The 27,640-nt window shown below is 43.2% G+C and overlaps 2 protein-coding genes and 1 long non-coding RNA gene across 3 annotated transcripts; 1 reads left to right on the top strand and 2 right to left on the bottom strand.

The window, feature by feature from the left end:
- Positions 1-1,103: 1,103 nt before the first annotated feature.
- clcnk (chloride channel K) lies at positions 1,104-20,366 on the bottom strand. The gene is made up of 19 exons (XM_055931783.1): positions 19,898-20,366; positions 18,328-18,459; positions 18,109-18,237; positions 16,866-17,005; positions 16,645-16,722; positions 16,483-16,558; positions 16,117-16,242; positions 15,458-15,542; positions 14,183-14,284; positions 13,926-14,010; positions 13,517-13,678; positions 12,286-12,355; positions 11,894-12,004; positions 11,302-11,518; positions 10,831-10,964; positions 10,255-10,325; positions 10,044-10,124; positions 9,817-9,903; positions 1,104-2,046 (listed from the first exon to the last, which is right to left on the bottom strand). Exons 1-19 carry the CDS (start codon positions 20,061-20,063, stop codon positions 2,008-2,010), a joined length of 2,091 nt encoding a protein of 696 aa, XP_055787758.1. The 5' UTR covers positions 20,064-20,366; the 3' UTR covers positions 1,104-2,007.
- Positions 20,367-23,894: 3,528 nt separating this feature from the next.
- On the top strand, positions 23,895-27,386 carry hspb7 (heat shock protein family, member 7 (cardiovascular)). Its single transcript, XM_055931782.1, has 4 exons — positions 23,895-24,207; positions 25,402-25,581; positions 26,452-26,585; positions 26,679-27,386. Exons 2-4 carry the CDS (start codon positions 25,416-25,418, stop codon positions 26,856-26,858), a joined length of 480 nt encoding a protein of 159 aa, XP_055787757.1. The 5' UTR covers positions 23,895-24,207; positions 25,402-25,415; the 3' UTR covers positions 26,859-27,386.
- On the bottom strand, positions 24,551-26,516 carry LOC129860893 (uncharacterized). Its single transcript, XR_008760477.1, has 2 exons — positions 26,428-26,516; positions 24,551-26,056 (listed from the first exon to the last, which is right to left on the bottom strand). It is a non-coding gene; the product is annotated as an uncharacterized LOC129860893 (long non-coding RNA).
- Positions 27,387-27,640: the final 254 nt, after the last annotated feature.

Here is a 27,640-nt window from a genome sequence, read left to right as displayed (position 1 = left end):
GCCCTGCTGAGGCGCACAGTAGGCCTGGTGCGTGGTGCCGGAACTGGAGGTACCGGGATGACGGCACGCACTTCAAGGCTAGTGCGGGGAGCAGGGACAGGGCACACTGACCTCTCGAAGCGCACTATAGGCCTGGTGCGTGGTACCGGAACTGGAGGTACCGGGCTGAGGGCACGCACCTCAGGGCGAGTGCGGGGAGAAAGGAACAGTGCGTACAGGGCTCTGGAGACGCACAGATGGCTTAGTGCGTGGTGCCGGGAACTGGAGGCACTGGGCTGGAGACACGCACCATAGGGAGAGTGCGTGGAGGAGGAACAGGGCTCGTAAAACGCACTGGAAGCCTGGTGCGTGGTGTAGGCACTGGTGGTACTGGGCTGGGGCGAGGAGGTAGCGCCGGAAATACCGGACCGTGTAGGCGTACTGGCTTCCTTGAGCACTGAGCCTGCCCAACCTTACCTGGTTGCATGCTCCCCGTAGCCCGTCCAGTGCGGGGAGGTGGAATAACCCACACTGGGCTGTGTTGGCGAACCGGGGACACCATGCGTAAGGCTGGTGCCATGTACACTGGCCCGAGGAGACGTACTGGAGGCCAGATATGTTGAGCCGGCTTCATGGCACTTGGCTCAATGCTCACCCTAGCCCTACCAGTGCGGGGAGGTGGAATAACCCGCACCGGGCTATGAACACGTACAGGAGACACCGTGCGCTCTACTGCGTAACATGGTGTCTGCCCGTACTCCCGCTCTCCACGGTTAGCCTGGGAAGTGGGCGCAGGTCTCCTACCTGCCCTCGGCCCACTACCTCTTAGCCCCCCCCCCAAGAAATTTTTGGGTAGTACTTGCGGGCTTCCAGCCTTGCTTCCGTGCTGCCTCCTCATAACGTCGCCTCTCCGCTTTAGATGCCTCCAGCTCCGCCTTGGAACGGCGACACTCTTCTGGCTCTGCCCAGGGTCCTTTACCGTCCAGGATCTCTTCCCATGTCCAATCCTCCTTGACCCACTGCTGCTGTCGTTGCTGTCCGTTAACCCGCTGCTTGATCTGGGTTTGGTGGGTGATTCTGTAACGGCTGTCTTTCGGATAGTTAGTAGACCAAGGCGCAGCGGGTGATGAATACATAATGCTTTATTGCAAGACGAAAGACAGACACGAAATACACTTGACTAATTTACAAAATAACAAAACGAACTAGACAGACCTAAACTACGAACTTACATGAAACGAAGAACACATGAACAGGAACGACCGAACGAGACGAGACAGTACCGTGTGGTGCAATAAACACAGACACAGCGACAATCACCCACCAACAAACAGTGAGAACAACCTACCTTAATATGACTCTCAATTAGAGGAAAACGCAAAACACCTGCCTCTAATTAAGAGCCATACCAGGCAACCCAAAACCAACATAGAAACAGAAAACATAGACTGCCCACCCAAAACTCACGCCCTGACCATCACACACATACAAAACAACAGAAAACAGGTCAGGAACGTGACACCTGTACAACAACAATGGGTCCTTCTGCTCAAAGTGAAAAAGGACTGAATTGAAGGGAGAAAATTACTGGGAGCAACAGATAAGTAAATAATGGCCTGAAGCAGAAGAGAAGTTGTTTGTGGCATCACAGAATCCACTATTCGTTGAAATTGCTCTAACTCACAATAAGGCATAAGAGCACATGCTATATCCTGATAAATAACACACTAAGGCTAAGGGATGTTCTTGAGCACGACGTGTAATTACTTTGAATATCACAGTGTCCTTAGCGATATCTCTGGGTCAGTAAACAAGATAATCCAAAACCGCAAGGGAGTTACATCTCCTAACGACATATCAATAAGCTCTAATAACTGTTATGAAATAGCCTTCAGTAGAAAATAACATTGGTGATTAGCAAAAAGCTTATCATTACAAAATTAAGACAAAGTATCATTATTAGCATTATGAGAATCAATATTATTCGCTGTAGTTAGGGATAGGTCCTTGTTGGGAGTAAATAATAGCTTAGAGGTCATCAGCCAAATCTGCCATCATTCTCTTCATCTGTGAGAAAGATAGAACAAGAGATAGAGAGAGGGAGAGAGAGAAAACAAGAATGAGAGCTGATGGAGATGTACTGTATATGTATTAGTATGGCTGTGTATAGAGATAACATACAGTACCAGTCAAATGTTTGGACACACCTACTCATTCAAGGGTTTAAAAAAAATAATGTATTACTATTTTCTACATTGTAGAATAATAGAGAAGACATCAAAACGGTGAAATATATTTTAGATTCTTCAATGTAGCCACACTTTGCCTTGATGACAGCTTTGCACACTTGGCATTCTCTCAACAAGCTTCATGAGGTAGTCACCTGGAATGCATTTCAATTAACAGGTGTGCCTTGTTAAAAGTTAATTTGTGGAATTTCTTTCCTTAACCTGTCTAGGATCAGCGTGCCGCTAGCGGCACTCCCCCCCCCCCCCCACTGAAAAACCAGTGCCGCGAAATTCAAAAAAAATATTTTTTTAAAATATTTAACTTTCACACATTAAAGTCCAATACAGCTAATGAAAGACACAGATCTTATGAATCCAGTCAACATTTCCGATTTTTAAAATGTTTTACAGGGAAGACACAATATGTAAAGATGTACATCTATTACCTAAAAACACATTAGCATATTCCACCATCTTTTATTTGTCCACCAACACCAGTAGCCATCACCAATTCGGCTAAACTAAGATATTTATAGCCCCTAACCAACAAAAAAACTCATTAGATGACAGTCTGATAACATATTTATGGTATGGGATAGGTTTTGTTAGAAAAAAGTGCATATTTCAGGTAGATGGCATAGTTTACAATTGCACCCACCATCACAAATGGACTAGAATAATTACAATGAGCAACGTGTTTACCTAACTACTAATCATCAAACATTTCGTAAAAATACACAGCATACACGAATCGAAAGACACAGATCCTGTGAATACAGACAATATTTCAGATTTTCTAAGTGTCTTACAGCGAAAACACAATAAATCGTTATATTAGCTTAGCACATAGCAATTAGCAGCCCAGCATTGATTCTAGCCAAAGTGAGCGATAAAAGTCAACATCGCCAAAAGATATTAATTTTTTCACTAACCTTCTCAGAATTCTTCCGATGACACTCCTGTAACATCACATTACAACATGCATATACAGTTTGATCGAAAATGTTTATATTTAGCCACCAAAATCATGGTTAGACAATGTGAAATGTAGACAAGCTGGTAAAGAAAACGTCCTTGCGCCACTTAGACAGTGATCTACTCTTATACATAAATACTCATAAACGTGACTAAAAAATATAGGGTGGACAGGGATTGATAGACAATTTAATTCTTAATACAATTGCGTTATTACATTTTTTAATTTATCCTTACTTTTCAATACAGTTTGCGCCAAGCGAAGCTACGTCAAAAAACATGGCGTCCTAAGCCACTAAAATGTTTCGACAGAAACACGATTTATCATAATAAAAATGTCCTACCTTGAGCTGTTCTTCCATCAGTATCTTGGGCAAAGGATCCTTTCTTGGGAGAAATCGTCTTTTGGTGGAAAGCTGTCCTCTTGCCATGTGGAAATGTCAACTACGTTCGGGATGAACTGAAAAGCGTGACCAACTTTTCACATCGTTGCAAAAATAAATGTCCCAAAATCGCACTAAACGGATATAAATTGCTATAAAACGCTTTAAATTAACTACTTTGTGATGTTTGTAACTCCTATAACGAGTGAAAAGATGACCGGAGAAATATAACAGGCTAAACTAATGCTTGGAACAGGAGAGGGTCGGTGTCTTCCACGCGCGTTACGCAGCAAGAAAAGACTTGCTAGCTAAAGGTTTTTTTCATTTGTAGGGCCTGTGAACGAGCAATCGAGCCCGTTGGAATCGTCATCACGTAAAGGCATCCAGGGGAAGACGTAAGAAGTGTCCGTATAGTCATAGCAACGACAGTGCCCGTTTAAATGACTTCAGAAAAGTGGCCAACGTTTCTCAAATCTGACTCCATGTCAGGGAAATTGCTGTAGAATGGGCTCTGTTCCACTTAGAGACAAAATTTCAACTCCTATAGAAACTATAGACTGTTTTCTATCCAATAATAATAATAATATGCATATTGTACGATCAAGGATTTTGTGGGAAGCCGTTTAAAAAATTAGCCACATTAGCATAAATAGTCTAAACAGCGCCCCCATCCCCAACAGGTTAATGCGTTTGAGCCAATCAGTTGTGTTGTGACAAGGTAGGGGTGGTATACAGAAGATAGCCCTATTTGGTAAAATACCAAGTCCATATTATGGCAAGAACAGCTCAAATAAGCAAAGAGTAACGACAGTCCATCAGTACTTTAAGACATGAAGGTCAGTCAGTTGCTTCGTGGTCTTATGGAAGGGTTCCAGACCTTGGCTGAACGCCATGACCAAGTGTTGAACACATTGCTGGAGCAATTCCGCGAGTCTGTTAGGCAACCTACCACGACGGTAACCTCCCAGCCCCTCAGTAACCTGGCTGTTAGCAGCGCCGCCTGCCCGGTCACCTCGGTTTCCCGGGAACCCCGCTTACCTCCCCCGGAACGCTTTGATGGAGAGTTGGGCACCTGTCGGGCATTTCTCGCTCAGTGTTCCCTCATCATCGAGCTGCTGCCCTCCTCCTTCCCCTTGGACCGATCTAAGATAACATACCTCAACACGCGGATGTCCGGAAGGACTCTTGCGTGGTCTACGGCAGGCAAGAGGAGTTCGATGCTCCATTGTCTGGGACAGAGGTTGCCCGGAAGTTACTCCGGCAAGACTCCCGCAGTGTGACAGACTATGCGGTGGATTTCCGCACGTTGGCAACTGAGAGTGCCTGGAAACCAGAAGCGCTGTTCGACATGTTCCTGCACGGAGTATCGGAGGAAGTAAAGGACGAGCTTGCAGCCCGGGATCTATCGACGGATCTCGACTCGCTCATCGCCTTAATCATTCGGATCGATTGGCGACTACGGGAATGAAGGAAGGAGAGGAGATTACATTTCACTCGCCCGTCCAAGGATTCCACCTTGCCTCCGAGGCATCCTGGAAGTCCCTGACAGCTCCGTTTCTGAGAGAACCAGAGGCCACCCGAGTTCCCCCAAGAGTCTCCGAAGACTGCCAATTCACCTCTTCCCGAGCATATGCAACTAGGCAGAGCTAGGCTGTCTCCAGCTGAATGGCTATACAGGCTTCACACTAAGAGTTGCCTGTATTGCGGGACTACTGGTAATTTTGTCTCCACTTGTCCACTAAAAGACCAGGCTCACCTGTAGGAGTAAGTACTCTGGTGGGCAATACGGAGAACTTTTCCTCTCCTCTTACTCGCACCCCTTTTCATGCCATTTTGCTGTGGGGGAACCAGTCAAAATCTCTGGGGCCGATGAGAGCTGGTCTGCTGGTGCCATCATGGGCTGGAGCCTGTTCTGCCATGCCCATTGCCTGAAGTCAGCGTAGCCAGCCCCGAAACGTCTTCCTGGGGGCTCGGAAGTTGCCCCGGACCTCTCTACCATTCCCGTGGAGTACCAGGACCTGTTCAGTAAGGCCCGGGACACTTCGCTTCCACCACACCAACCATATGACTGCGGGATTGACCTTCTCCCAGGCACTGGGTGTCTCCCAGGCACCACTCTGCCCCAGGGACAACTGTACTTTCTTTCGGGTCCAGAGACCCAGGCGATGGAGACCTACATTAAGGACTCCCTAGCTGCAGGGTTCATCCGTCCTTCTGCCTCCCTCGCCGGCGCAGGGTTCTTCTTGTGGAGAAGAAGTACAAAACCCTGTGCCCGTGCATTGACTACCAGGGTCTCAACAACATCACAGTGAAAAACCGCTACCCCTCATCTGTGTTCTCCAAGCTGGACCTACGGAGCACCTAACACCTGGTGCGGATACAGGAAGGGGACGAGTGGAAGACTGCCTTCAACACAGCAAGCGGTCACTACGAGTATCTGGTCATGCCATTTGGCCTTACCAACGCCCCTGCTGTGTTCCAGGCTCTGGTTAACTTCTTTGGGGTAGGGGGCAGTATTTTCACGTCCGGATGAAAAGCATGCCCAGAGTAAACGGCCTGCTACAAAGCCATTAAAGCTAGAATATGCATATTATTAGTAGAGTTGGATAGGAAACACTCTGCAGTTTCTAAAACTGTTTGAATGATGTCTGTGAGTATAACAGAACTCATATGGCAGGCAAAAACTTGAGAAAGAATTCAACCAGGAAGTGGAAAATCTGAGGTTGGTCGATTTTCAACTCAGCTCTTATTGAAGATACAGTGTGATATTGGTAATGGTGCACTTCCTAAGGCTTCCACTAGATGTCAACAGTCTTTAGAACCTTGTCTGATGCCTCTACTCTGAATTGGGGCCCGAAGCAGAGAGGAATGAGTCAGAGGTCTGCCAGCAGCCACGAGCTGACCATACGCGTTCACATGAGAGTTTGCTCCCGTTCCATTTGCTTTTCTGAAGACAAAAGGAATTCTCCAGTTGGAACATTATTGAAGAATTATGTTAAAAACATCCTAAAGATTGATTCAATACATCGTTTGACATGTTTCTACTGACTGTTACGGAACTTTTTAACATTTCGTCTGCTTTTAGTGAACGCGCTTCGTGACTTTGGATTTGTTTACCAAACGCGCTAACAAAAGTAACTATTTGGACATAAATGATGGACATTACCGAACAAAACGGACATTTCTTGTGGAAGTGGGAGTCCTGGGAGTGCATTCAACGAAGATCATCAAAGGTAAGTGAAGATTTATAATGCTTTTATGACTTTTGTTGACTGCATAATATGGGGGCTATATTTGTGTCTTGATTGGGCTCTGATCGCCGACCTCAGATTATTGGATGGTTTTTGCTTTTTCCGTAAAGCTTTTTTGAAATCTGACACAGCGGTTGCATTAAGGAGAAGTGCATCTAAAATTCCATGCATAACAGTTGTATCTTTTAGCAATGTTTATTATGAGTATTTCTGTAAATTGATGTGGCTCTCTGCAAAATCAAAGGATGTTTTGGAACTTCTGATCGTAAGGAGCCAATGTAAACTCAGATTTTTGGATATAAATATGAACTTTACCGAACAAAACATACATGTATTGTGTAACATGATGTCCTATGAGTGTCATCTGATGAAGATATTCAAAGGTTAGTGATTCATTTTAACTATATTTCTGCTTTTTGTGAATCCTCTCTTTGGCTGAAAAAATGGCTGTGTTATTCTGTGAATAGGCACTCACCTAACATAATCGTTTGGTTTGCTTTCGTCGTAACGCCTTTTTGAAATCGGACACTGTGGCTGGATTTACAACAAGTGTATCTTTCAAATGGTGTAAAATACATGTATGTTTGAGGAATTTTAATTTTGGGATTTCTGTTTTTTTGAATTTGGCGCCCTGCAGTTTCACTGGCTGTTGAAGAGGTGGGATGCTAACGTCTCATGTACCCTAGAGAGGTTAAGTTACATCCCTGCGCCTTCTTCTCCCACCGCCTCAACGCCAATGGATGGGAACTACGATGTGGGGAATTGTGAGCTTCTCGCGGTGAAGATTTTGTTGGAGGAGTGGAGGCACTGGCTGGAGGGGTCGGAACATCCGTTCATTGTGTGGACCGACCACAAGAACCTGGAATATCTCTGCACCACCAAGCGCCTCAATTACAGGCAAGCTCCTGGCTTCAACCCCAGAACCCGAGACCATCCTTCTCACCTCATGCCTGGCGATGGCATTCAGCTGGGGAATAGGGAAGCAGGTTGTGAGGTGCAGCATTCCCAGCTGAACCCCAGTGGGGGCCCAGATAACCGGATGTTCATTCATGACGCGGTCCGCTCCTCGGTCCTGGAGTGGGCCCACTCCTCCAGGCTTGCCTGCCACCCAGGCTTCCGGCGGACACTGGCCTTTGTGCGACAACGCTTTTGGTGGCCTACCATGATTCCTGATGTTCCGCATTCGTCGCCGCATGCACGATCTGTGCACAGAACAAGACGCCTCGGCAAGCTCCGGCTGGTCTCCTTCAACCTCTGCCTGTCCCTCACGGTCCCTGGTCTCACATATCCCTGAACTTTGTCATAGGTCTCCGCCCGTCTGATGTCTACACCGCCATCCTGACTGTAGTGGATCGGTTTTTCTAAGCCGCCCACTTCATTCCTCTCCCCAAGCTACCCTCTGCCAAAGAGACGTCACAGCTCATGGTGCAGCACGTCTTTCGGATCCATGGACTGCTAGTGGACATGGTCTCCGACCGGGGTCCTCAGTTCTTGTCCTGGTTCGGGAAGGTGTTCTGCACACTCATTGGGTCATCAGCCAGCTTGTCCTCCGAGTTCCACTCCCAGTCCAACGGCCAGTCGGAGCGAGCCAACCAAGACCAGGAGACGACTCTGCATTGCCTGGTCTCCACCAACCTCACCACCTGGAGCCAGCAGCTAGTGTGGGTCGAATACGCCTGCAACACCCTTCCTTGCTCTGCCACGGGTCTATCGCCCTCTGAGTGTTCCCTGTGGTATCAGTCCCCGCTCTTCCCTGAGCAGGAGGAAGAGGTCGGCATACCTTCGGCCCAGATGTTTGTCCACCACTGTCGTCGTACCTGGAAGAGAGCCTGGTCGGCCCTTCTCAAGACTACCTCCAGGTATCGACGACAAGCGCATCGCCACCGGACCCGGCTCCCCGGTATCGTCTCGGGCAGAAGGTATGGCTGTCCACCCAGGATCTTCCCCTCTGGGTGGAATCCTGCAAACTTCCCCCCGGTTTATCTGCCCTTTCCCCATCTACAAGGTCATTAGTCCCTCTGCTGTTCATCTTCTTTTGCCCCATATCCTCCGTATACATCCCACTTTTCATGTTTCCAGAATTAAACTCATGTTTCACAGCCCTTTGTCTCCTGTTTCCATTCTGGACCTTTTGCAACCTACCTGGATTACTGACCTCTGCCTGCCCTTGACCTGTTGTTTTGCCTGCCCCTGCACGAGTAATAAACTTTTGTTACTTTGACACTGTCTGCATCTGGGTCTTACCTGAAATGTGAAGGAAAGGAAAGGAAGACCCATAGTTACCTCTGCTGCAGAGGATAAGTTCATTAGAGTTACCAGCCTCAGAAATTGCAGCCCAAATAAATGCTTCAAAGAGTTCAAGTAACAGACACATCCCAACATCAACTGTTCAGAGGAGACTGTGTGAATCAGGCCTTCAAAAGGACAATAACCCAACACACCTCCAGGCTGTGTAGGCGCTATTTGACAAAGAAGGAGAGTGATGGAGTGCTGCATCGGATGACCTGGCCTCCACAATCACCCAACCTCAACCAAATTGAGATGGTTTTGGATGAGTTGGACCGCAGAGTGAAGGAAAAGCAGCCAACAAGTTCTCAGCATGTTGTGGGAACTCCTTCAAGACTGTTGGAAAAGCATTCCAGGTGAAGCTGGTTGAGAGAATGCCAAGAGTCTGGAAAGCTGTCAAGCAAGGCAAAGGGTGGCTGCTTTGAAGAATCTAACATGTTAAATATATATTGATTTGTTTAACACTTTTTTGGTTACTACAAGATTCCGTATGTGTTATTTCATCGTTTTGATTTATTCGTTTTCAAAGTTATTCTACAATGTAGAAAATAGTAAAAATAAAGAAAAACCCTTGAATGAGTAGGTGTGTCCAAACTTTTGACTAGTACTGTATGTCTCATAGAATGTGTAGCTGTCTCCATTCCTCTAAGTAGGAGTGGTAATGTCTATGTGTGTGTGTGCATGCGTGGGTGCGTGTCTGGAAGCACTCGTCACCTCTGGCCATGTGACAACACCAGATAGCCTCCCCCTTTCAGTCACAAACAAGCTCTCGCCACACAGCACGCTGAGGACGCCATGAGCCTGACACAAGTGAGAGAGAAGAATTCACTGACAGATGAAACGGACACACGTCCAGCTGAGACGGAGGCTGGCCTTATACTGACACCATACACCTACACAGATGTGTCCCTGACAAGTGAGTGTCTACTCAAACTCCTCACCTCCTGGACAGTGGTATCAGGAGATAGCTGGACAGAAACAGGCTGAATACAGCACATATCCACCAACTGTTTCTTCAATACCTGATAAATAAAGTAATGTAATGTCATGTTTAAAAACAGAATGTGACATCTTGTCAATTTCAAAACACCTAATAAGAGTGATAGATTCACATAGCATTCTTTGGTTTCCTGGTTGAATCAATCCACTGACCTTATTGTGGTTGTGGCATAGAAATGTCTGCAGGTCCGATCTGTTAATTGATCCCAGCAGAATCCGTGAGTCTTCAAACCAAGAGCGAAGCATAGGACAGGGACAAACACAATTAGTTATACAATACTGCAGTGTTATTAACGCAATACTCTTTCAAATGAATACAAATGAATACATACAAATGCCTCCAACTTATTTCATTGCTGTCATACATCTCATCTGACCTGATGGACCTTTTCTCACTTATTTCTTAATTCCCCATCTCCTATCACAGCACTGTCATATCAAACTGAGACAGTAAAAGCTTTTACATAGTTCATAATTTCTATCTCTGCCCATAGCAACATGGCGACTGCCAGTTGACGTATAAGTGAAAGTTGGTTTGCCATTAACTATTGTGGAATATTGTCACAGGGACCCTGACCATATGTAGGACAAAAAAGGCAAGGGAGGGCAGCTGTCGTTTTGCCATCAGAATCACCCATGCGGCAAACCGCTGTTCTATCACCATCAGGTGGACAGGGGCTTGCCGCTATGCTAATTATCTCTACTAGTTTTTGAAGTGGGTACACTCACCCAGTGTGTCAACCACAGGGATCTGTGTCTGGCTGCATGTGTTGAGAACCTGCTGAACCTCCAATGGCCCAGCTGCCCTCTCCAGCACTGGACCTCCAGGACCCAGGACCTTCCCTATTGGGACAGAGGAGAGCCTGGGGGATACAGAAGATCTCTCTTGTTAATAACTGGGGTATTTAGTTTGATTCACTTATGAAATGCAGCTGTAGTCCAATCATTTAAGGAGGAGCCATTAACATGTGTGGGTAGCTGTAAAATGTTTGAGCGGTTTGAAAACGTGTCTCTTTGATCAAATCTTTGGTTTTCGCATACACTTTCTTCAGTGCTTGCTGTTGCTACTGAACTAAAACATTTTGTTGACAGAAAGTTGTGTTAAAAAATATGTTATCTTTGAATAACCAAAATAAAATCTTTAGGGAATGTTATGATAATGTTCTGTGCTAGCTGGGTAATGTGTCCTGTGTGACTCACCTTGGGCAGACCTTGAGCAGGGAGGGTAAGTGCGGGAGCTTCTTGCTGATGGAGAGGGCATCGTAGAAGGATGGCCGCTGCCCAGAGCGTGCCAGGGCATTGGCCAACAGCGTGGCGAGGAGAATGGGTGCGGCGTGAGTGGACTGGCCGGTCAGCTCCAGAGCCAGGAGAGCAGGGGACAGCGTGTGTGTGACCGCCCCTGAGAATGCTGCTGCACCTTAGATGATACAGCATGGACAATACAGTATAGCTCATTGCCCATGCTTTAAAGGATGGAACCTTATGTCATCCATGTTTCTATCTCTATTTGATATGTATGCTGAACACCATAAATTCTTAATTTAGATCAAACAAATTAGAATTTAGCCCAATCTGTTTATCCTCTCTGGCCAAATCCTTATGGAATTGTCATGGCAAACATGTTTGAAGTGACAACAGATGCATGTAGGAGTTGGCAAGAAAGAACAAACAGAATTTCCCTTCTGAAATTATTAGTTCATCATTCTGTTTCCAGCTGCTAACCATGTAAATAACGATACCATTGTTTATATTTATCAATTTCAAATGACATGTCTGTATACAATTAGTTTACCAGCCAGTGCATAGCCTCCAGGGTTGATTGGATTCCTGTCCTGGTCTAAATAGACACCATTTTGGGACACAAATGCCAATCCTTCCCCGAATAAACGTCCTATAGCAGCACCTGACCAACAGCAACAAATACAGGGACAATTGTTGACATCAAAAATGTAAATGAACACACATTACTTAGTGGTGATACTCATCGGCAGTTTGGTCACATGTTTGGCCACATGATTTGGTTATTCTCCCCTAGCCTAAGTGCCAGTCTGTTTGTGCTATCATAACATGGCTTTAACTATGGCTTGACAATGACATAGCTTGACAATGACAGCAATGGAGTTATCATTAGCAAAAGAGCACAAACATATCTGGGACCAGGCTGATTTAACCCCTCTCACTTACCATAGATAAAGACAGGCATAAAGTATCCGGCTGGCAGGGGTAAGGTGCAAGCCAACACCAGCATCCACAGCTCCACAACAGAAACAATGAAAGACAGTGGAAGTCAAACATTCTGCTCAAATATTCAAGTATTGCATTTCAACTGTCAGAATGACTGTAATTATTGTGATATGAATAAGTCATAGGAATCTGTATGACTGTAAAAATTGCCTTGAGAATCAGCTGAAATGTAACTATTTAAATTAGCTTTCCACAATTGAACCATTTAAATTAGCTTTTCCACATGGACTGTGAATCAGTAAATCTGTGTGAAAAAGCTTTTATATGGGGGGGGGGGGGGGGGTCACTGAGTCAAAACAGAAAATGTGTGTCAGTCTGTTTCTTGTGAAAACAGTGAACAACTTGTGAACATTTCTGAATTATAATATATGGTGCAGAGCCAGTTTCCTCACCCCAGATTAACCCAAGTTCTGGAATAAAGTGCACTTTCAATGAAGATTCTCCATTGAGAATATATATATGAGATGATAGCCCGTTCCTGTGCCACGATCGTCACGCACCCCTTCCATGTGATCACCTTGAGATGCATGGTCCAGTTTATCGGTAGAGAAACCAAGTACAGTGGAGTGTTTGATTCCATCGTCAATCCCCCCCCCCCCCCCCCCCCCCCATATAAAAGCTTTTTCCCACAGATTTACTGATTCACAGTCCATGTACAAGGCCAGAGTACTGCACAACGGTCAAATTAATGTAAAGTGCCAACCCCAAGTTCCGCCAGAGGGCGCAATTATGTCTTGTGTCGTTTTCACCTATGGCGTTCCAACTTGGTCTGCCCAGACGTGATACACTCGCGACGAAGAGCCACATAAAACATCCTCCATTCAGGCTGCAAAGGTGTCAGTTTCCTCCTAAACTATCTTTAATTCCGAGCAGCCCTAAAAAACCTGTGAAAAATATGCAGACCCTTAAGATAATGTTTTATGTGCCTGCTTGTCGCGGGGGTACACGAGTGTATAACCAGCTGGGCAGATCAAGTTGGGACGCCAGAGGAGAAAATGACTAAAGGAATAATAGCGCCCTCTGGCAGGCTTTGGGGCTGATATATTTGCAGTTTGCTTTCGTTAACAGCATCTCTTGTGAATTCGAGATAAAGGTTTTACAAATGTTTTCATATTATTCATATATAGATTACTCTTTCAATTCTATCCATTATTATTTTTCTCCCATGTACCTTCATGAATAGGAAGAATCCCAGAGTGAGGTATGGATTCCCTGAAGGAATCCACTCTGACCAGGGACACAAGTTTGGCTGCAAAACCACAGAGGCATTGTGGGATTGAGAGGTCCACTGCCTGCTGTCCAGAAGGGAAGAGAGGAGCTGCTTAATGGTGAGCTGTGGTAGAAAAACAAAGCACCTTCCTTCAGCAGGGTTCACCGAAGAAGAAGAAGAAGAAGAAGAAGAAGAAGAAGAAGAAGAAGAAGAAGAAGAAGAAGAAGAAGAAGAAGAAGAAGAAGAAGAAGAAGAAGCTGGAGACTGGGCAGTAGGAGCCTTCCAACTTACCCATTCAAAATAACAATCCTGCGACAATAATTTCAATGTCATGTCTTGTCAATGTTGTCTCATAAAAAATCCTCCTCACCTTGGAAGCCATATATTGACCGGCAGAAAGAGGGAAAGTCACAGAGGCCAGAAGGAATACCACCATAGCGGAGTATAGGGCCTTCCTAGAGAGAGAGAGACATCCAAACAACATCTTATTATTTAATGGAATGGATCAACAGTTAGATCAACATCCAACTTATCATCATGCGGTTATATGTTTTTGTGTAATATAAAATGGCTGATTCACAGAAAAATCTACAATGGAGTGTTTCTAAACACAGGTTGCTCACTCACTCAGTCGACAAGACTTTGATTAGGATTTTGTTTGTCTTTATGAACAGCAGTATCCAACGGTGACAGAATAGGTAGACACAGCTACCTGCTCCGCACAGAAGCCTGATTGGGGAGATAAAGAAATACACAGTTAGAGCTGCAGGAGCATACAGTACCAGTCAAAAGTTTGGACACACTTACTCATTCAAGGGTTTGTCTTTATTTTTACTATTTTCTACATTGTAGAATAATAGTGAAGATATCAAAACTATGAAATAACACATATGGAATCATGTAGTAACCAAAAAAGTGTTAAACAAATCAAAATATATTTTAGATTTTAGATTCGTCAAAGTAGCCACCCTTTGCCTTGCAATAGCACAGGCAGCTATGAGCAGTTGGAAGTCATTGAGAGAGGGGAAAGAGTGAAATGGTATAGTCTACCCAGAGAAAAGGTATGGTGGAGAAAAGCTCATAGGTATAATGGTAACATATGGAAGCAAGACAAAGATGAACATTTGCAATCTAATGAAAGCTGAACAACATCACTTACTCTGATGCAACGATTACATGAATAACAATGATTTTGAACACTGTAGATGAACTATAAATATAGAACACAGCCCCCGAAGTGACTCATCAACTGTATGCAAGGTTTCCTTTGTGTTGTCTTAGGAATGCTGCATTATCTCTCCAAACCCCATTTTCCCACATTTCTGTGATGCAGAAGTTTTGTTGTCTTTCAATCATGTAGTACTGATATCTGATTGGAAGTTGACTCACTTAACAAGTCAGATGCTTATAAAACGTTCTAAGCGTCATTGTCTCCCTCTCTTTCTTTGTTCCTGACCTGTGCTGGTGAGATACACTCTCTCTTTCTCTCTCCACCCCATGGACTCTGGTGGCATGGCCTTTCAGACTACTACTATAACTACTAATCTCTCTCGCTCTCTGGTCATGCCTAGAATAATGCTTTGTAATGATTGTTAATGCGTTGTAACTTAAGCTTTATGCCTTGTATGTGATTTCATTAATTTTACAATGATATTAAACATCTGCCTTTGATATAGACAATTCATATTCCCTTCTTGATTGTCTGTTCCTGTAGGTCTTTAAGAGTATTGGTTGCATATCGCTAAATCATTTTATGGAGCCAGATCATTTATTTAATATACTTTGTCATATTAACTTTATAGTCGTATTATGGGTCTCGTGTGAGGTATACAGTATATACACGCATATCAAATATTACCCCACTACAGAAGATTCACCAACATAGTGACAAAACAGACTTACCCCAATATTGCAAAGACCGGAATCTCCAGTGGGTAGAACGGCAGGTCATCTGAGAAGCTGGTTTGAAACAAGGCCTGAAGAGTCTCTGGAGGAGACATAGAACACAGTCTGCTACCCCATCACTCTATACTACTGCACACAACTCTCTCTTGGCCTTTCGTAATCAAATCACTATATAATGCATATCTAGATTCAGTACTAAAACAATTACATTAGGCTTTGACCCTCATAGACGGGTTAGCTGAGAACGCCACGAAAATGATGAGCACGCTTCAGTGGGGCAGAAGGCCGTGTGTTGTTGTGATTCTAGATGCCAGATAGTGATGACAAGAAACTGCCATGTGGGGAACCGTAAGTAACTCGTTTCAGTTAGTTTTATCTTGGTCTTGATACCATGTCTTGTTTTGAGGTGTTTTGACTTATGTCACGTCTATGCTAATATGGAAAAAAAATCTCTAGCTAGCTAACCAATACAGTAACAATGTATTTGAGAAACAAACAGTGCTCATTGTGCAATTTTATTTATGTTTTCAATAAATATTGGAGATGACTAAACAACCAATCCGCCTAAAGCTCTAAGGTGTAGTGATAATGGAAGCCATCTTGGTCAGGGATACATTCCAAACATGTATTCTATTTAATTCTATTGGTCACCTCACCTTGCTCGCCGCTCCACATGGAGAGCAGATGGAAGGTGAGCGCTCCGCAGGCCGCCGCAAAGAAGCATGGGCAGTAATCTTTTAGGGCGAAGTGAGAGCTCATCACCTCCACACTAAACAACACACCTAGGGGGGAGGAGGTAGAGAGAGACAGGGGAGAGGGTGTGGGGGAGGCAGGACAGAAAAAGAAGGAGGACGAGAGAGAAGGGAAAGCGAGATGGGAAAGGATCGAGAGGAGAGATGTACATGTCAATTTCACACCTCAGAGAGAGACAGATGAAGTGAGGAGATACATTCAAATAAAAGATACTCGAATTCTAATACTCTATGCTAGATACTGTATGGTGATGTGACTTCTATACACACCACTGATAGGGGCCCCGAAGCAGCTGGCTACTCCAACAGCAGCAGCCACGACCAGCATCGCTCCTTCAGTTCTCTCCTATAGAAAAAACATGGAGAAGAGGACATGAGTACACAACATATTGCCCATTTGTGGATCTTTTTTCTTCTGTAACACAGTATTACCTCCTTCTCACCACGGAGAACAGTGCAGAGTTGGTTCAGATAGGCTCCCACCATGGTGGAGAGATGCACAAATGGACCCTTTAAGTTGAAACGGGGAAATAAACTTAGAAAAACCCAGGAAATTAATAGAGTGGGAAAAAACATTATTTGTGTCTGTGTGCATGAGAGGAGAGCAAAAGAGAGAGAGAAAGTAAAAATTTTAAAAAAGAGGAGTATCATACCACTTTTCCCAGGAAGACAGTGCTGCCGGCTGCCAGTGTGCAAATGAGACCCACGTATTTGGCAAATAGGTTGGTGAGGGACAAGTAATGTGGCATGTCCACACCAGACAGTATGGTCCTCACCTCTGGAACCCCAGAACCTAAAGGCGGAAAGCCAAAGACAGGAGCCAACCAGGGGCATAGACCTTTAACCTCAGTGGACCTGTGTGGTATCATTTTTTCCAACCAACAATTTTTTCCTACTCTGCACATTACTGTGATTTTGTACAAAAATGCAATATCATTATTCTTTTAAAGCCTGTTGCACAATGATATTTCACAGTTTTCTACTGGTAGACATACTTTTTTTTTTTTCTACTTGTAGACTTGGTAGCAAAAAGTTATACCAAACAAATGATGACAGTCTCAATCTAAGCAGTCCTCATATTGTCACGAATCCCGCCGAGGATGGTGCCTCTTCCTGTTCGGGCGGCGCTCGGCGCTCGTCGTCACCGGCCTACTAGCTGCCATCGATTCTTTTCTTTTTGTTTCTGTTAGTTTGGGCTGATTGGGTGCACCTGTTTTGAGTTTAGTTTGGTGGGTAGGCTATTTAAGGGCAGGTAGCCCGCTGGCTTTTGTGCGGGCTTGTATTCTGTCATTTGGTGTTGGATTGTGATGTGGATTTTATTATTTTCTCGGAACAGTTTAGTCCGGTGTTTTTGGAGTCTTTTCATGCGCCTGTGTGTTTAGGGCATGATCGTTTTCCCTGTGTATTGGAAAATAAATCCACTTTCTTGAAACCTGCTCTCTGCGCTTGACTCCTCCACCCAGTACTCCTAGCAGCTCTGACACATATAGCCTATAGGAGATGACCAATAGCTTGTCAATCCCTTGCACTAAATGTAGAAGCTGAGAAATACTGACTAGGACAATGCCACTAATTATTTCATGGTAGGTTCATCAATTCAATGATGTTTGACTTTTTATGCCTGCCAGACGTGTTGTTTCGTAGGTTCATCGAATAGATAGTGTTTGACTTTTCTGTTTGCCACTAATTATTTCATAGTAGGTTAATCGATAAGATCATGTTTGACTTTTTCTGTTGGCTCATTACTAGCTCTAAATGTCATTCTGTGGATTTGGAAAATACCCAAATTATTTTATTTTCCTGTCAGTTAATGTTTATGTAACTTGGATAAAAACACCATGTTTTGACTTTGTTACATTGTCATTAACAGGGCGGGACAAATTATTCAACTCCTACCTGCTGAGAATGGACAGATGCTTTGAGAGAAAGATGTGGATAGAGCAGAGAGTGAGACTGGGTACAGGGTCCAGCACAGGAACTGCAGGAGACAGTGGCCCTCCAACTGACTATACAACCACTGGTGAGCTACAATGAGAGAGAGAGAGAGAGGAGCATCACTCACCCAGCTACATACTCTATACTGAATGTTTGTGCATATGTGTGTGTGTTTCTAACCTCGAAGCAGCTTTGCCACACTCAGGTCCATGAGAAAACTAAGGAATGCAGTCAGAACCCCGAGAGCAGCGAAACAGTACCACTCCATCCCCATCAGGGAACCCATGACACATCTGACCCTCACCAGAAAGTCTAGACAAAGAGCAACATGTGTTAACTTAGCAGACTTACCACAGACAAAATGGTAATAGAACACACCTACAATACATGAAATAAGAGCAGATTACCCTTGAAGTAGGCACTTACAGTATTTCTCAATCCCGTACAAGCATTTTTTGGGACAATGTTGTCGATTTTCAAAACAGAGTCCACAAGACATAGAACTCTGTGGTCTTTTGCAAAACAGTAAATGTGTTTCAAAATATACTTGCCTCAACACATAAATACATCATAAATAATAAAACATTTATTATACTGTCAAAACTGCAAATACATTCAACAAAAGAACACAATTGCAAAAAGATTAATGCAACCATACTTACAGCATCTCCAGAGTTCAAGCAGACAAACCAGAGAGTTAGTTTGTTTAAAAAAAATCTCAGTAGATCAATAAAAACAGTTTGCAGTCAGTAAATCAACATGATCAAAATTGGAAGTACAACAATCCAAAGTTGCAGAATTATGGGCAATTACTCTCATTTTATGCGTATTTCACCAAACTATTTCATACACATCAAATAAAATATTATTACTTATAATAAGTAATATTAATATTAATTATAATATTAATATACAGAAACACAATCCACAATAGAAATGAGGACAGGTGAATACAATGGAGGAACGCAACCGATATGAATTTATAGGCCTCAGCAAAGCAAATCTCTTTAATGGAAGGTCACAATGTTGGAGATGATGACTTAGGAGTGGGTCAAGTTACTTAGAAGTAACCAACTTTCTCTGCATCTCTGCATGTCCACAATATTGTAAAGAATCATAAAAATAAGACAGTCCCTATTGCCTAGATCTTTCCCTATATTGTATATTGTATGACACTACTCAAATGGGGTGATTTAGAATTTATTAAAGTAGTATTTACTGATTGTCGGAAACAGTGAACACATTTACACACATTTCTCATCTGATGAAAACAATGCGTTAATATTCTGTGAACTAAACACTTAACAGTGAATTTTGTATTCACTGATGACATTTGTATTTGCAGAAGGTGAGCTTTTGGGGCGGCAGGTAGCCCAGTGGTTAGAACGTTGGGCCAGTAACCAAAAGGTTGCTGGATCAAATCCCCTGGCTGACCAGGTAAAAATCTGTTGTTCTGCCCCTGAACAAGGCAGAACACTGTTCCCTGGTAGGTTGTCATTGTGAATAAGAATTTGTTCTTAACTGACTTGCCTAGTTTAAATAAAGGTTAAAAAAACATGAGATATGCAAAGCAGTTACAAAGACAAGAAAATGATTTGATCTTTGCTGTTCTGCTGTAGATATGTTTCAATGGAGATCCAAAAATTGCTTGTACGCAATTGAGAAAAACTGTAACATTATATAGATTAAAACTGTAACATTATATAGCATCGATCGGTGGGAAAAAAATAAATAATCCCTTTTGCCTGACCTTTTACCCAGGAGCGGGACCATTTCCATGGTTTCCACGGCTGCTCATCGGTGAGGATTAAGAGTCTTTGTCCCTCTATGGATTCGTCTCTTTGATTTTGTAGCTCTACGTCCTTTTTGTCTCCTTCATTGACTTTTTCTGAGTCAATATGTTGGACGCAGTCCATTTGCTTGAAGCTGTTTGTGGAGTTGTTCAAGTTCCACAAATGTGTTCTGAATTTTCTATTTTATACAGTTGCTTGGGTATTTCAATGGTTAAACTTTGTAACAATCATTTTATCATGTAATTTAATTTTAAACACCTGAACATTTCTGTACTAATATATATTTGAAAGAAAATGCATTTACCTAATTCACAAGTGTTCTGTGAACTAAAAGAATAACCAAAATCAAGTATGTCACATCATTTGAATAAAAATACAGAGGACTTGCCTTCAAGATGCCTGTGTGGTATTGGTGTGTTCTATTCACAAATTAGACCACTTCTAATTAATTACCATACTGGTCATGGGTGGAAGACCCCATTTGGAATATATTAACCATTTGAAAGAACTCAATGTTCTCGTCCCAAATGGCACCCTATTCCCTTTATAGTGCACTACTTTGAGCAGGGCCCATCATGCTCTGATCAAAAGTACTGCACTATATAGGGAATAGGGTGCCACTAGGGATGCAGACAATGTGAGGAATGCCCTTCACCTGCCATTGCTGCAGGGTGTGTATTCCTGAGTTTTTATTTGCAACTTTTGTACTTGATTAACTTCAGTTTCATATGCTTATATTATTCTAAAAGATTGTTGAAAACAGAACTAGCCTCACAGCGCTAACTAAATATAAAAAATGATTTATACCTCAAAAATTGGTTTATATGTTCTATCTCAATGTGTCTCAGTGTTTGAAAGAGACCAATATGGCCAATGGGTATTATGTATTTGGAAAAAGTATTATTTGCAACATCTAAAATGGGTAACACTTCTTATGAAATATAATGCCTTCTGTCATCTCACAGTATGACTTGCTATAAGCATTTGTAACAGCCCACAGCCCACAGTCCTTATCAAATCAAATCAAACTTTATTTGTCACATGCGCCGAACACAAGTGTAGACCTTACCGTGAAATGCTTACTTACAAGCCCTTAACCAACAGTGCAGTTCAAGAAGAGTTAAGAAAGTATTTACCAAATAAACTAAAGTTTATTTTTTTTTAAAGTAACAATAAAATAACAATAACGAGGCTATATGCAGGGGGTACCGGTACCGAGTCATGTGTGGGGGTAGTCATGTGTGGGGGTGAAGTGACTATGCATAGATAATAGACAGCGAGTAGCAGCAGTGTGCAAAAACAAATGGGGGGGGGGGGCAGATGTCTCATAGCATAGAAAGTGTTACATCCAATATGACCCTCACTTTACCATGGGTGAGAATGTGAGTAGTAGAGCAAGGAAGTTATATGGCAGACAGTTGGAGTCTGGAGAGAGGTGATAGAAACAGAACACCTTAGTTGACCTTCTGTATGTGTCTTGTTTGAGCATATTAAAGACTGCTGCTTTAAATCTCCTCAGATGTCACAAGTCACTTTCAACATGAAAGAATGTGCATGAGAAATATAGGAGCCTTCGTGTAAAGGTTTGGTTTCTGGTCACCTGCTTTGAAATTGTTACTGGAATTTATTCAAGCAACCTGCCAATGTCTCTTTCTTTTTTCTCTTTCTCACCTCTGCTCAAGGTGACCCCCCCCCCTCCACCCCCACCCCCCAAGGTGACACACACACACACACACACACACACACACACACACACACACACACACACACACACACACACACACACACACAATGTTTTTCTTCCTCTTTCCCTTAAGCCCCCTTCAGTCACCCTTTTCCTTTAGTTTTCAATGAACACTCAGCAGTCAGTGTTATTTTACAGCTACCGGTACGTATGTGAATGACACCCCATTCTGATTTCTCAAAAACTCTGGTCTCCATGGAAACACCACCATGAAGTGAACATGTTTTTAATTAGCTGTTTTATGATTTTGTTATACTCTTGTGAATTCTATGTTTTTTTTACTAGATTACCTGTAGTTTTTCATGTTGTCTGTCTGTAATTGTGTAATGACTTGGTGCTGCCTATCTTGACCAGGACGCTCTTGAAAAAGAGATTTCAAATCTCAATGAGCCCTTCCTGGTTAAATAAAAAATGATCATAATCTTGGTTGGAGCTCTATTGCTCTCTTCTATGTTTCGGGACCAGTGGCAGTCAGTCAGTCAGACACACAGTGGGACAAGGAGAATGGGAGCCTTACTGTATACACTAAGTATACAAAGCATTAGGAAAATCTGCTCTTTCCATGACATTGTCTGACCAGGTGATTGACGTGTTCAATCCACGTCAATCAGTGTAGATGAAGGGGAGGAGACAGGTTAAAGAAGGATTTTTAAGCCTTGAGACATGGATGTGTATGTGTACTATTCAGAGGGTGAATGGGCTAGACATAATATTTAAGTGCCTTTGAAATGGGTATGGTAGTAGGTGCCAGGCGCATCGGGTTGAGTGTGTCAAAAACTGCAACGCTGCTGGGTTTTCACACTCAACAGTTTCCCGTGTGTATCAAGAATGGTCCACCACCGAAAGGACGTCCAGCCAACTTGACACAACTGTGGGAAGCAGTGGAATCAACATGGGCCAGCATCCCTGTGGTGACTTGTGAGCCCCTCAGACCTCACAAGTCACTTTCAATATGAAATAATGTGCATGAGAAATAGGGGAGCCTTTGTGTAAAGGTTTGGTTTTTGGTAGCCAGCTTTGAAATTGTGACTGGAATTAATTCAGGCTCCCAGACAAAAAAAATTCCCTAACCCACCTCCGCTCAAGGTGAAGGTAAATATTGGTCTGATGCATATGCAACCACACACACAAGTTAATTTGTATCTTCCTCTTTCCCTTAAAGAGCAACTGCCCCTAAAAAACAACTTCTCATTCAGAAAACAGCCTATGTGACATCAATATAAGTCAGAAACATTTATTCTACTGTCAGAATTGACTATAACGTGTAAATATGAAAGTCAGTCTCATCCAAAACAGAGTTTGAAGGTTTGTTTAAATGAAGGTTGGGTTTGTTTCAATCCTGCCCACATACCCACAGCTGGCAGAACACAAGTAATCATCAATTTAGAGTGCAGCTGCACGTGATCCAATCGTAATGCCATGGTACATTTCTTAATTAACCAAATCTAAAATGAGGCCAAATCAGGAAGTGCAGTTGCACTTTAAGCCCCCTTCAGTATTATTTTACAGCTACGTATGTGAATGACACCCTATTCTGATTTCTCAACTCCGTACTGGTTTCCATGTAAACAACACAATGAAGTGAATGTGAAAATTGATATTACAAGTTGTATGATATTACAAGTAACTTCCATACAAAATCATCTTGGTTGGAACTCTAGTGCTCTAATTTGTTTTCGGGACCAGTGGCAGTCAGTCAGTCAGACACAAAGTGGGAGAGTGAGAATGGGAGCGTTATATAATACATGGCAGCTGAGACAAACACAACCACATGCCCAAAAATAGGAATGATATTAGTGTGTGTGTGTGTTAGAATGTCTATGGGTCTATGTGTCTGTGTCTGTCTGCTGTGCACATTTCCCACTATCTAAAACACATGCCTTGTGCTGGTCATAGCTAATGGCGTCAGTGACCTCTCCAGAAATGACTCAATGTCACTGATGAGACACATGAGTTACTGGGCTGTGTGTATAAGGTTCACTTTTAATGTGCGTTCCCTCTCTTAATGCCTCAGAACAGCACATGCTGAGAACGATAACACTCCCTCCCTCCCTGTCTTTCGCTCTCTCCCTCCCCGTCTCTCTCTCTCCCTCTCTCTCTCTCTCAATCCCTCCTTCTCTGGCAAACTGCTCTTTCTGTCTATGTTAGTTTCTCTTCCCAAATATCTCCCTCTCCAGCACCCTTCATCTTTTTCCCTTTCCCCCCCACTCCCCTCTCCCTCTCTCTAATCTGTCTAGAATAGAAGCCCACTCAGACAGGTCTCTTGACTGGTGACATGGTCAGTCTGTGGGGAGGTGGTGAGTTGCTGAGCCGGATTTAGACGATTAGCAGTGGACTTAGCATTTACACTGATAGGATGGAATATGAGTGTCACTGTGCAGTAAATTGTATAATTGGAGTCACTTCAACGTGACCTTAAAGGACAGAGCAAGAGACCATACAGAGCTTAACATTTATTGCCCTTGATTCATCCATTATTTTGGGCTTCTCCTCGTGGATTAAGGAGCAGTGAAGCTGAGAAAAGTAAGTCAATTAGTTAATTAATTGCAGACTGTTATTTACAACCATTTCAGTGGACAATGTTGATTTGTCGGGCAAAGCATCATCAACATTGACGAGTGGCTCAAAGAGACTCAATCAGGAAAATGTTCCATTGATGTCCTGAATTCCCTACAGATATTAATAGCTACTGTGCCCTCTCAAACAATGTCACCTAATCCCTGGTGCAATCATCAGTCCTCCACCAACGGCTTTGTTTTCATGGACATTCTTTCCACATTGCCTCTTCTCTGAAGTAAAAAAAAACAACCCATTGAAATGGGTAGATGAACAGTGTAGCCTAAATACTAAGAAAAAAGGACAGGAATACAACAGGTTAGCTGCACTTTATTAATTCATTAGAAACAGCATATTTAGAAACGGATACACAGTTAATTCATTTAGATATGAACCTCAAGTACTAATTGTTTCAAATTAGTTACCACTAGTTTTGTAATAGTAATTACTTGAAATAAGTATAATAACACCAATTGTAACCAATATGTGTGTGAATAGCAGGCAGCAGAAGTTTTATGGCCAAGAGCACATGTTATGTAACCACTGATTCACAATATGATCAAATATCATGACAAAAAAGAGAAACTGATGCTTACAGAGAAAAAAAACAAATAGAGGGAGAGTAGAGGAAAGAAGTAGATAACTATTTGGGGTATTGAGTGTCTGGAATGGCAACTGTTGACTCATCCCCTTCTCTTGCCTTCCTCTCACCGTCTCTCTCTCTCTCTCTTTGTCAGAGCCCCTCTCTCTCTCTTAACCTCAAGCCCTCATCGCCCATAACTTTTCCGACCCCAGACCCGCTCTCTCTCTCCCTCACATGATAAATATAGCTCACTGTTATCCTTCAGAAACGCACACGTGACCCCCACCACACACAGAAAAAAAAACATAGCTTGGATCCAAATATATAAGAGCCTGTATGAGTGACTGACTGGCTATGCTCGTGGACACACTTAACCGACACACTTATCCAAAAGACAGACACAGACACACATTTTTAAATAGTGGGAAAGTAAAGATAGCATTTTACGAACTACCCGAAGATCTGCCCACTTTCCCTCTGATGTAAACTGAGTGGACTGGGCAAAGACTGAACAACAAGGATATCTTCCCTTTCTCTCGCTCTCCCTTTAAAAAGCGGATCCTTTTCCCACCTCTCAGGCAGACAGCCATCAATGAGTGTGACCAACTCCTCTGCCTACCGATCGGAGCGCAGCTTCCAGCAGACCTCTTCTTCCTCCTCATCCTCCAACAACCCATATATGGAGAAGAGCAGGGGGCTCTTTGCAGAGGACTTTGGCTCTTTCATGCGTCCTGGAACGGATGCCTTGGGATTTCCCAGTGAGTTGATTTTACATGAATTCCCAATTGTGGACCAGCATAACATATATATATAGCTATACATGATATATTAGGTTGTAATATTCTACTTATTCCATACATATAGTATCAAATGCCATTGCTGAATGAAATTGTCTGTGGATAATTCATGCTGTATTAGATGTGTCACACACGTGTATTCATGTGTGTAGATTGCCTGCTGAACTCTCTTTAAGGCTCTGCGCGCATGTGCTTCCATGTGTTTGACCCGACAGCTTCTCAACAGGACAACACAGGGCAAATGGGAGGGTTGTTTGGTGGGTAGTAGCAGTAGGGCAGAGCAGGGTATGTTGGTGCTGTGACTGGCATGCCCGTGCCTCCGGAAAAAGGAGGAGGTGGCTGCCGATGGAGGGAAGACAGGGCGGGATGGGAGGGGGGATGTTGGACACACTGCCAGCGCCGTGACCTCACACACAGAAAATTACTGGGATGAGGCCTAGGAGAGGACGGGCCAGACTGTTGCATATCAACCAGCATACACATACACTGTCAAACTGGCCATCATGTAGCCAAAGCAAACAAGTAAGAGGCACACAGGCAGCTCACACAGCTAAACGCTCATTTCCAATTTGGGGACACACGTTAACTAATTTACATTCTAACACAACACTTTTTTTAAATAATTAATGCATAGACAGTAAACAGGCCAAACCATTGGACTGTGTGTGAATTTATTTTACATATGAATGTTTTTAAGGTGCATCTAAGGTTAAGTAAGAATGCTCATCTTAGTTATTATCTAAGGATAAGACTGATTTGGCTGCACTCAACCAGTCAAGAATGGATAGCTCTCAGTAAGCACATTACCATATGTCTTGGTTGTGTTTCCAGGTCGGACAGGGACAGCAGGGAAGATCAAGACAATGGGAGACAGCTACCAGTTCACAGTGGACGTCCAAGACTTCTCTCCAGAGGACGTCATTGTCACCACCTCCAACAACCAGATCGAAGTACATGCAGAAAAGGTGGGCATATCTCTTTTTAGTGACAACTAAATTCTCTGTGATTTTGAGAATTTTATCTTAGTCATTTTCTCATGTCTATCTTCACTTCAACAGTTGGCAGCGGATGGCACAGTGATGAACACTTTCACCCACAAGTGCCAGCTGCCTGAGGATGTGGACCCCACCTCTGTGACATCATCATTGGGCACCGAGGGAACGCTAACAGTCAAGGCCCGTAGAAACCAATCCAAGCATGAGCTCACACAGACCTTCCGCACTGAGATCAAGATCTAAGAAGACAGACTAGACTCCCCCATGAGCCATGACCCCTGTTCCCTCACTGCCTGTATTTTGTAATGCTATATCCTGTTTTCTCATTTCATGTCTTTATCATTATATGTTCATTCTGCCCTTTAAGCTGGATCGTTTTTTTAAACGTCTTCCTCTTCTGCCATACCACCTCCTCAAAATACCACATCCTCCAATAGCTGCCTTGGATTGACAACAGTTAGCCTAATTTGTTCTTGTGTTTTCCCAGTTATCACACATCACCTCCACACACACACACAATGGAGAATGCTGGGGGGAGGATGGCTCATAATAACGGCTGGAGCTGTGTGAATGGAATGGCATCAAACCATGTGTTTGATGTATTTGATACCATTCCACATATTCTGCTCCAGCCCTTTCCATGAGCCTGCACACACACATCCATCCATCCATCCATCAACTAATTATTGCTTCTTCTACTGAACTCTACAGATACTGCTACCATTGTACATTGTAATAGTTGTGTGAATAAAGTAGTTGATTGATTTTTCATTTAGAGAATATTAACGTTTGTGTACATCAATGTATGATGTTTCATGTTTGTCTATTCATGGCTCAGAAGACCTAGGCCAGTGTCGGAAAAAAGAAAAAGTGCACACCACACAGAATGGCCATAGCTAAATTTCAATTCTCTTACCACTTTCAAACATTTACACCTAAGATGTCCATTGTTTTTAGCATGTTATTATTGAGTATTAAAAGAACATATACAAGTTTGGGCACAACGTAGTAGTGAAATAAATTAT

This window comes from Salvelinus fontinalis, chromosome 8 (genome assembly GCF_029448725.1).
Source record: "Salvelinus fontinalis isolate EN_2023a chromosome 8, ASM2944872v1, whole genome shotgun sequence".
Taxonomy (NCBI): Eukaryota; Metazoa; Chordata; class Actinopteri; order Salmoniformes; family Salmonidae; genus Salvelinus; species Salvelinus fontinalis.
Note: the sequence above shows the minus strand (reverse complement) of the source record. Positions and strands in the feature narration are given on the sequence as shown.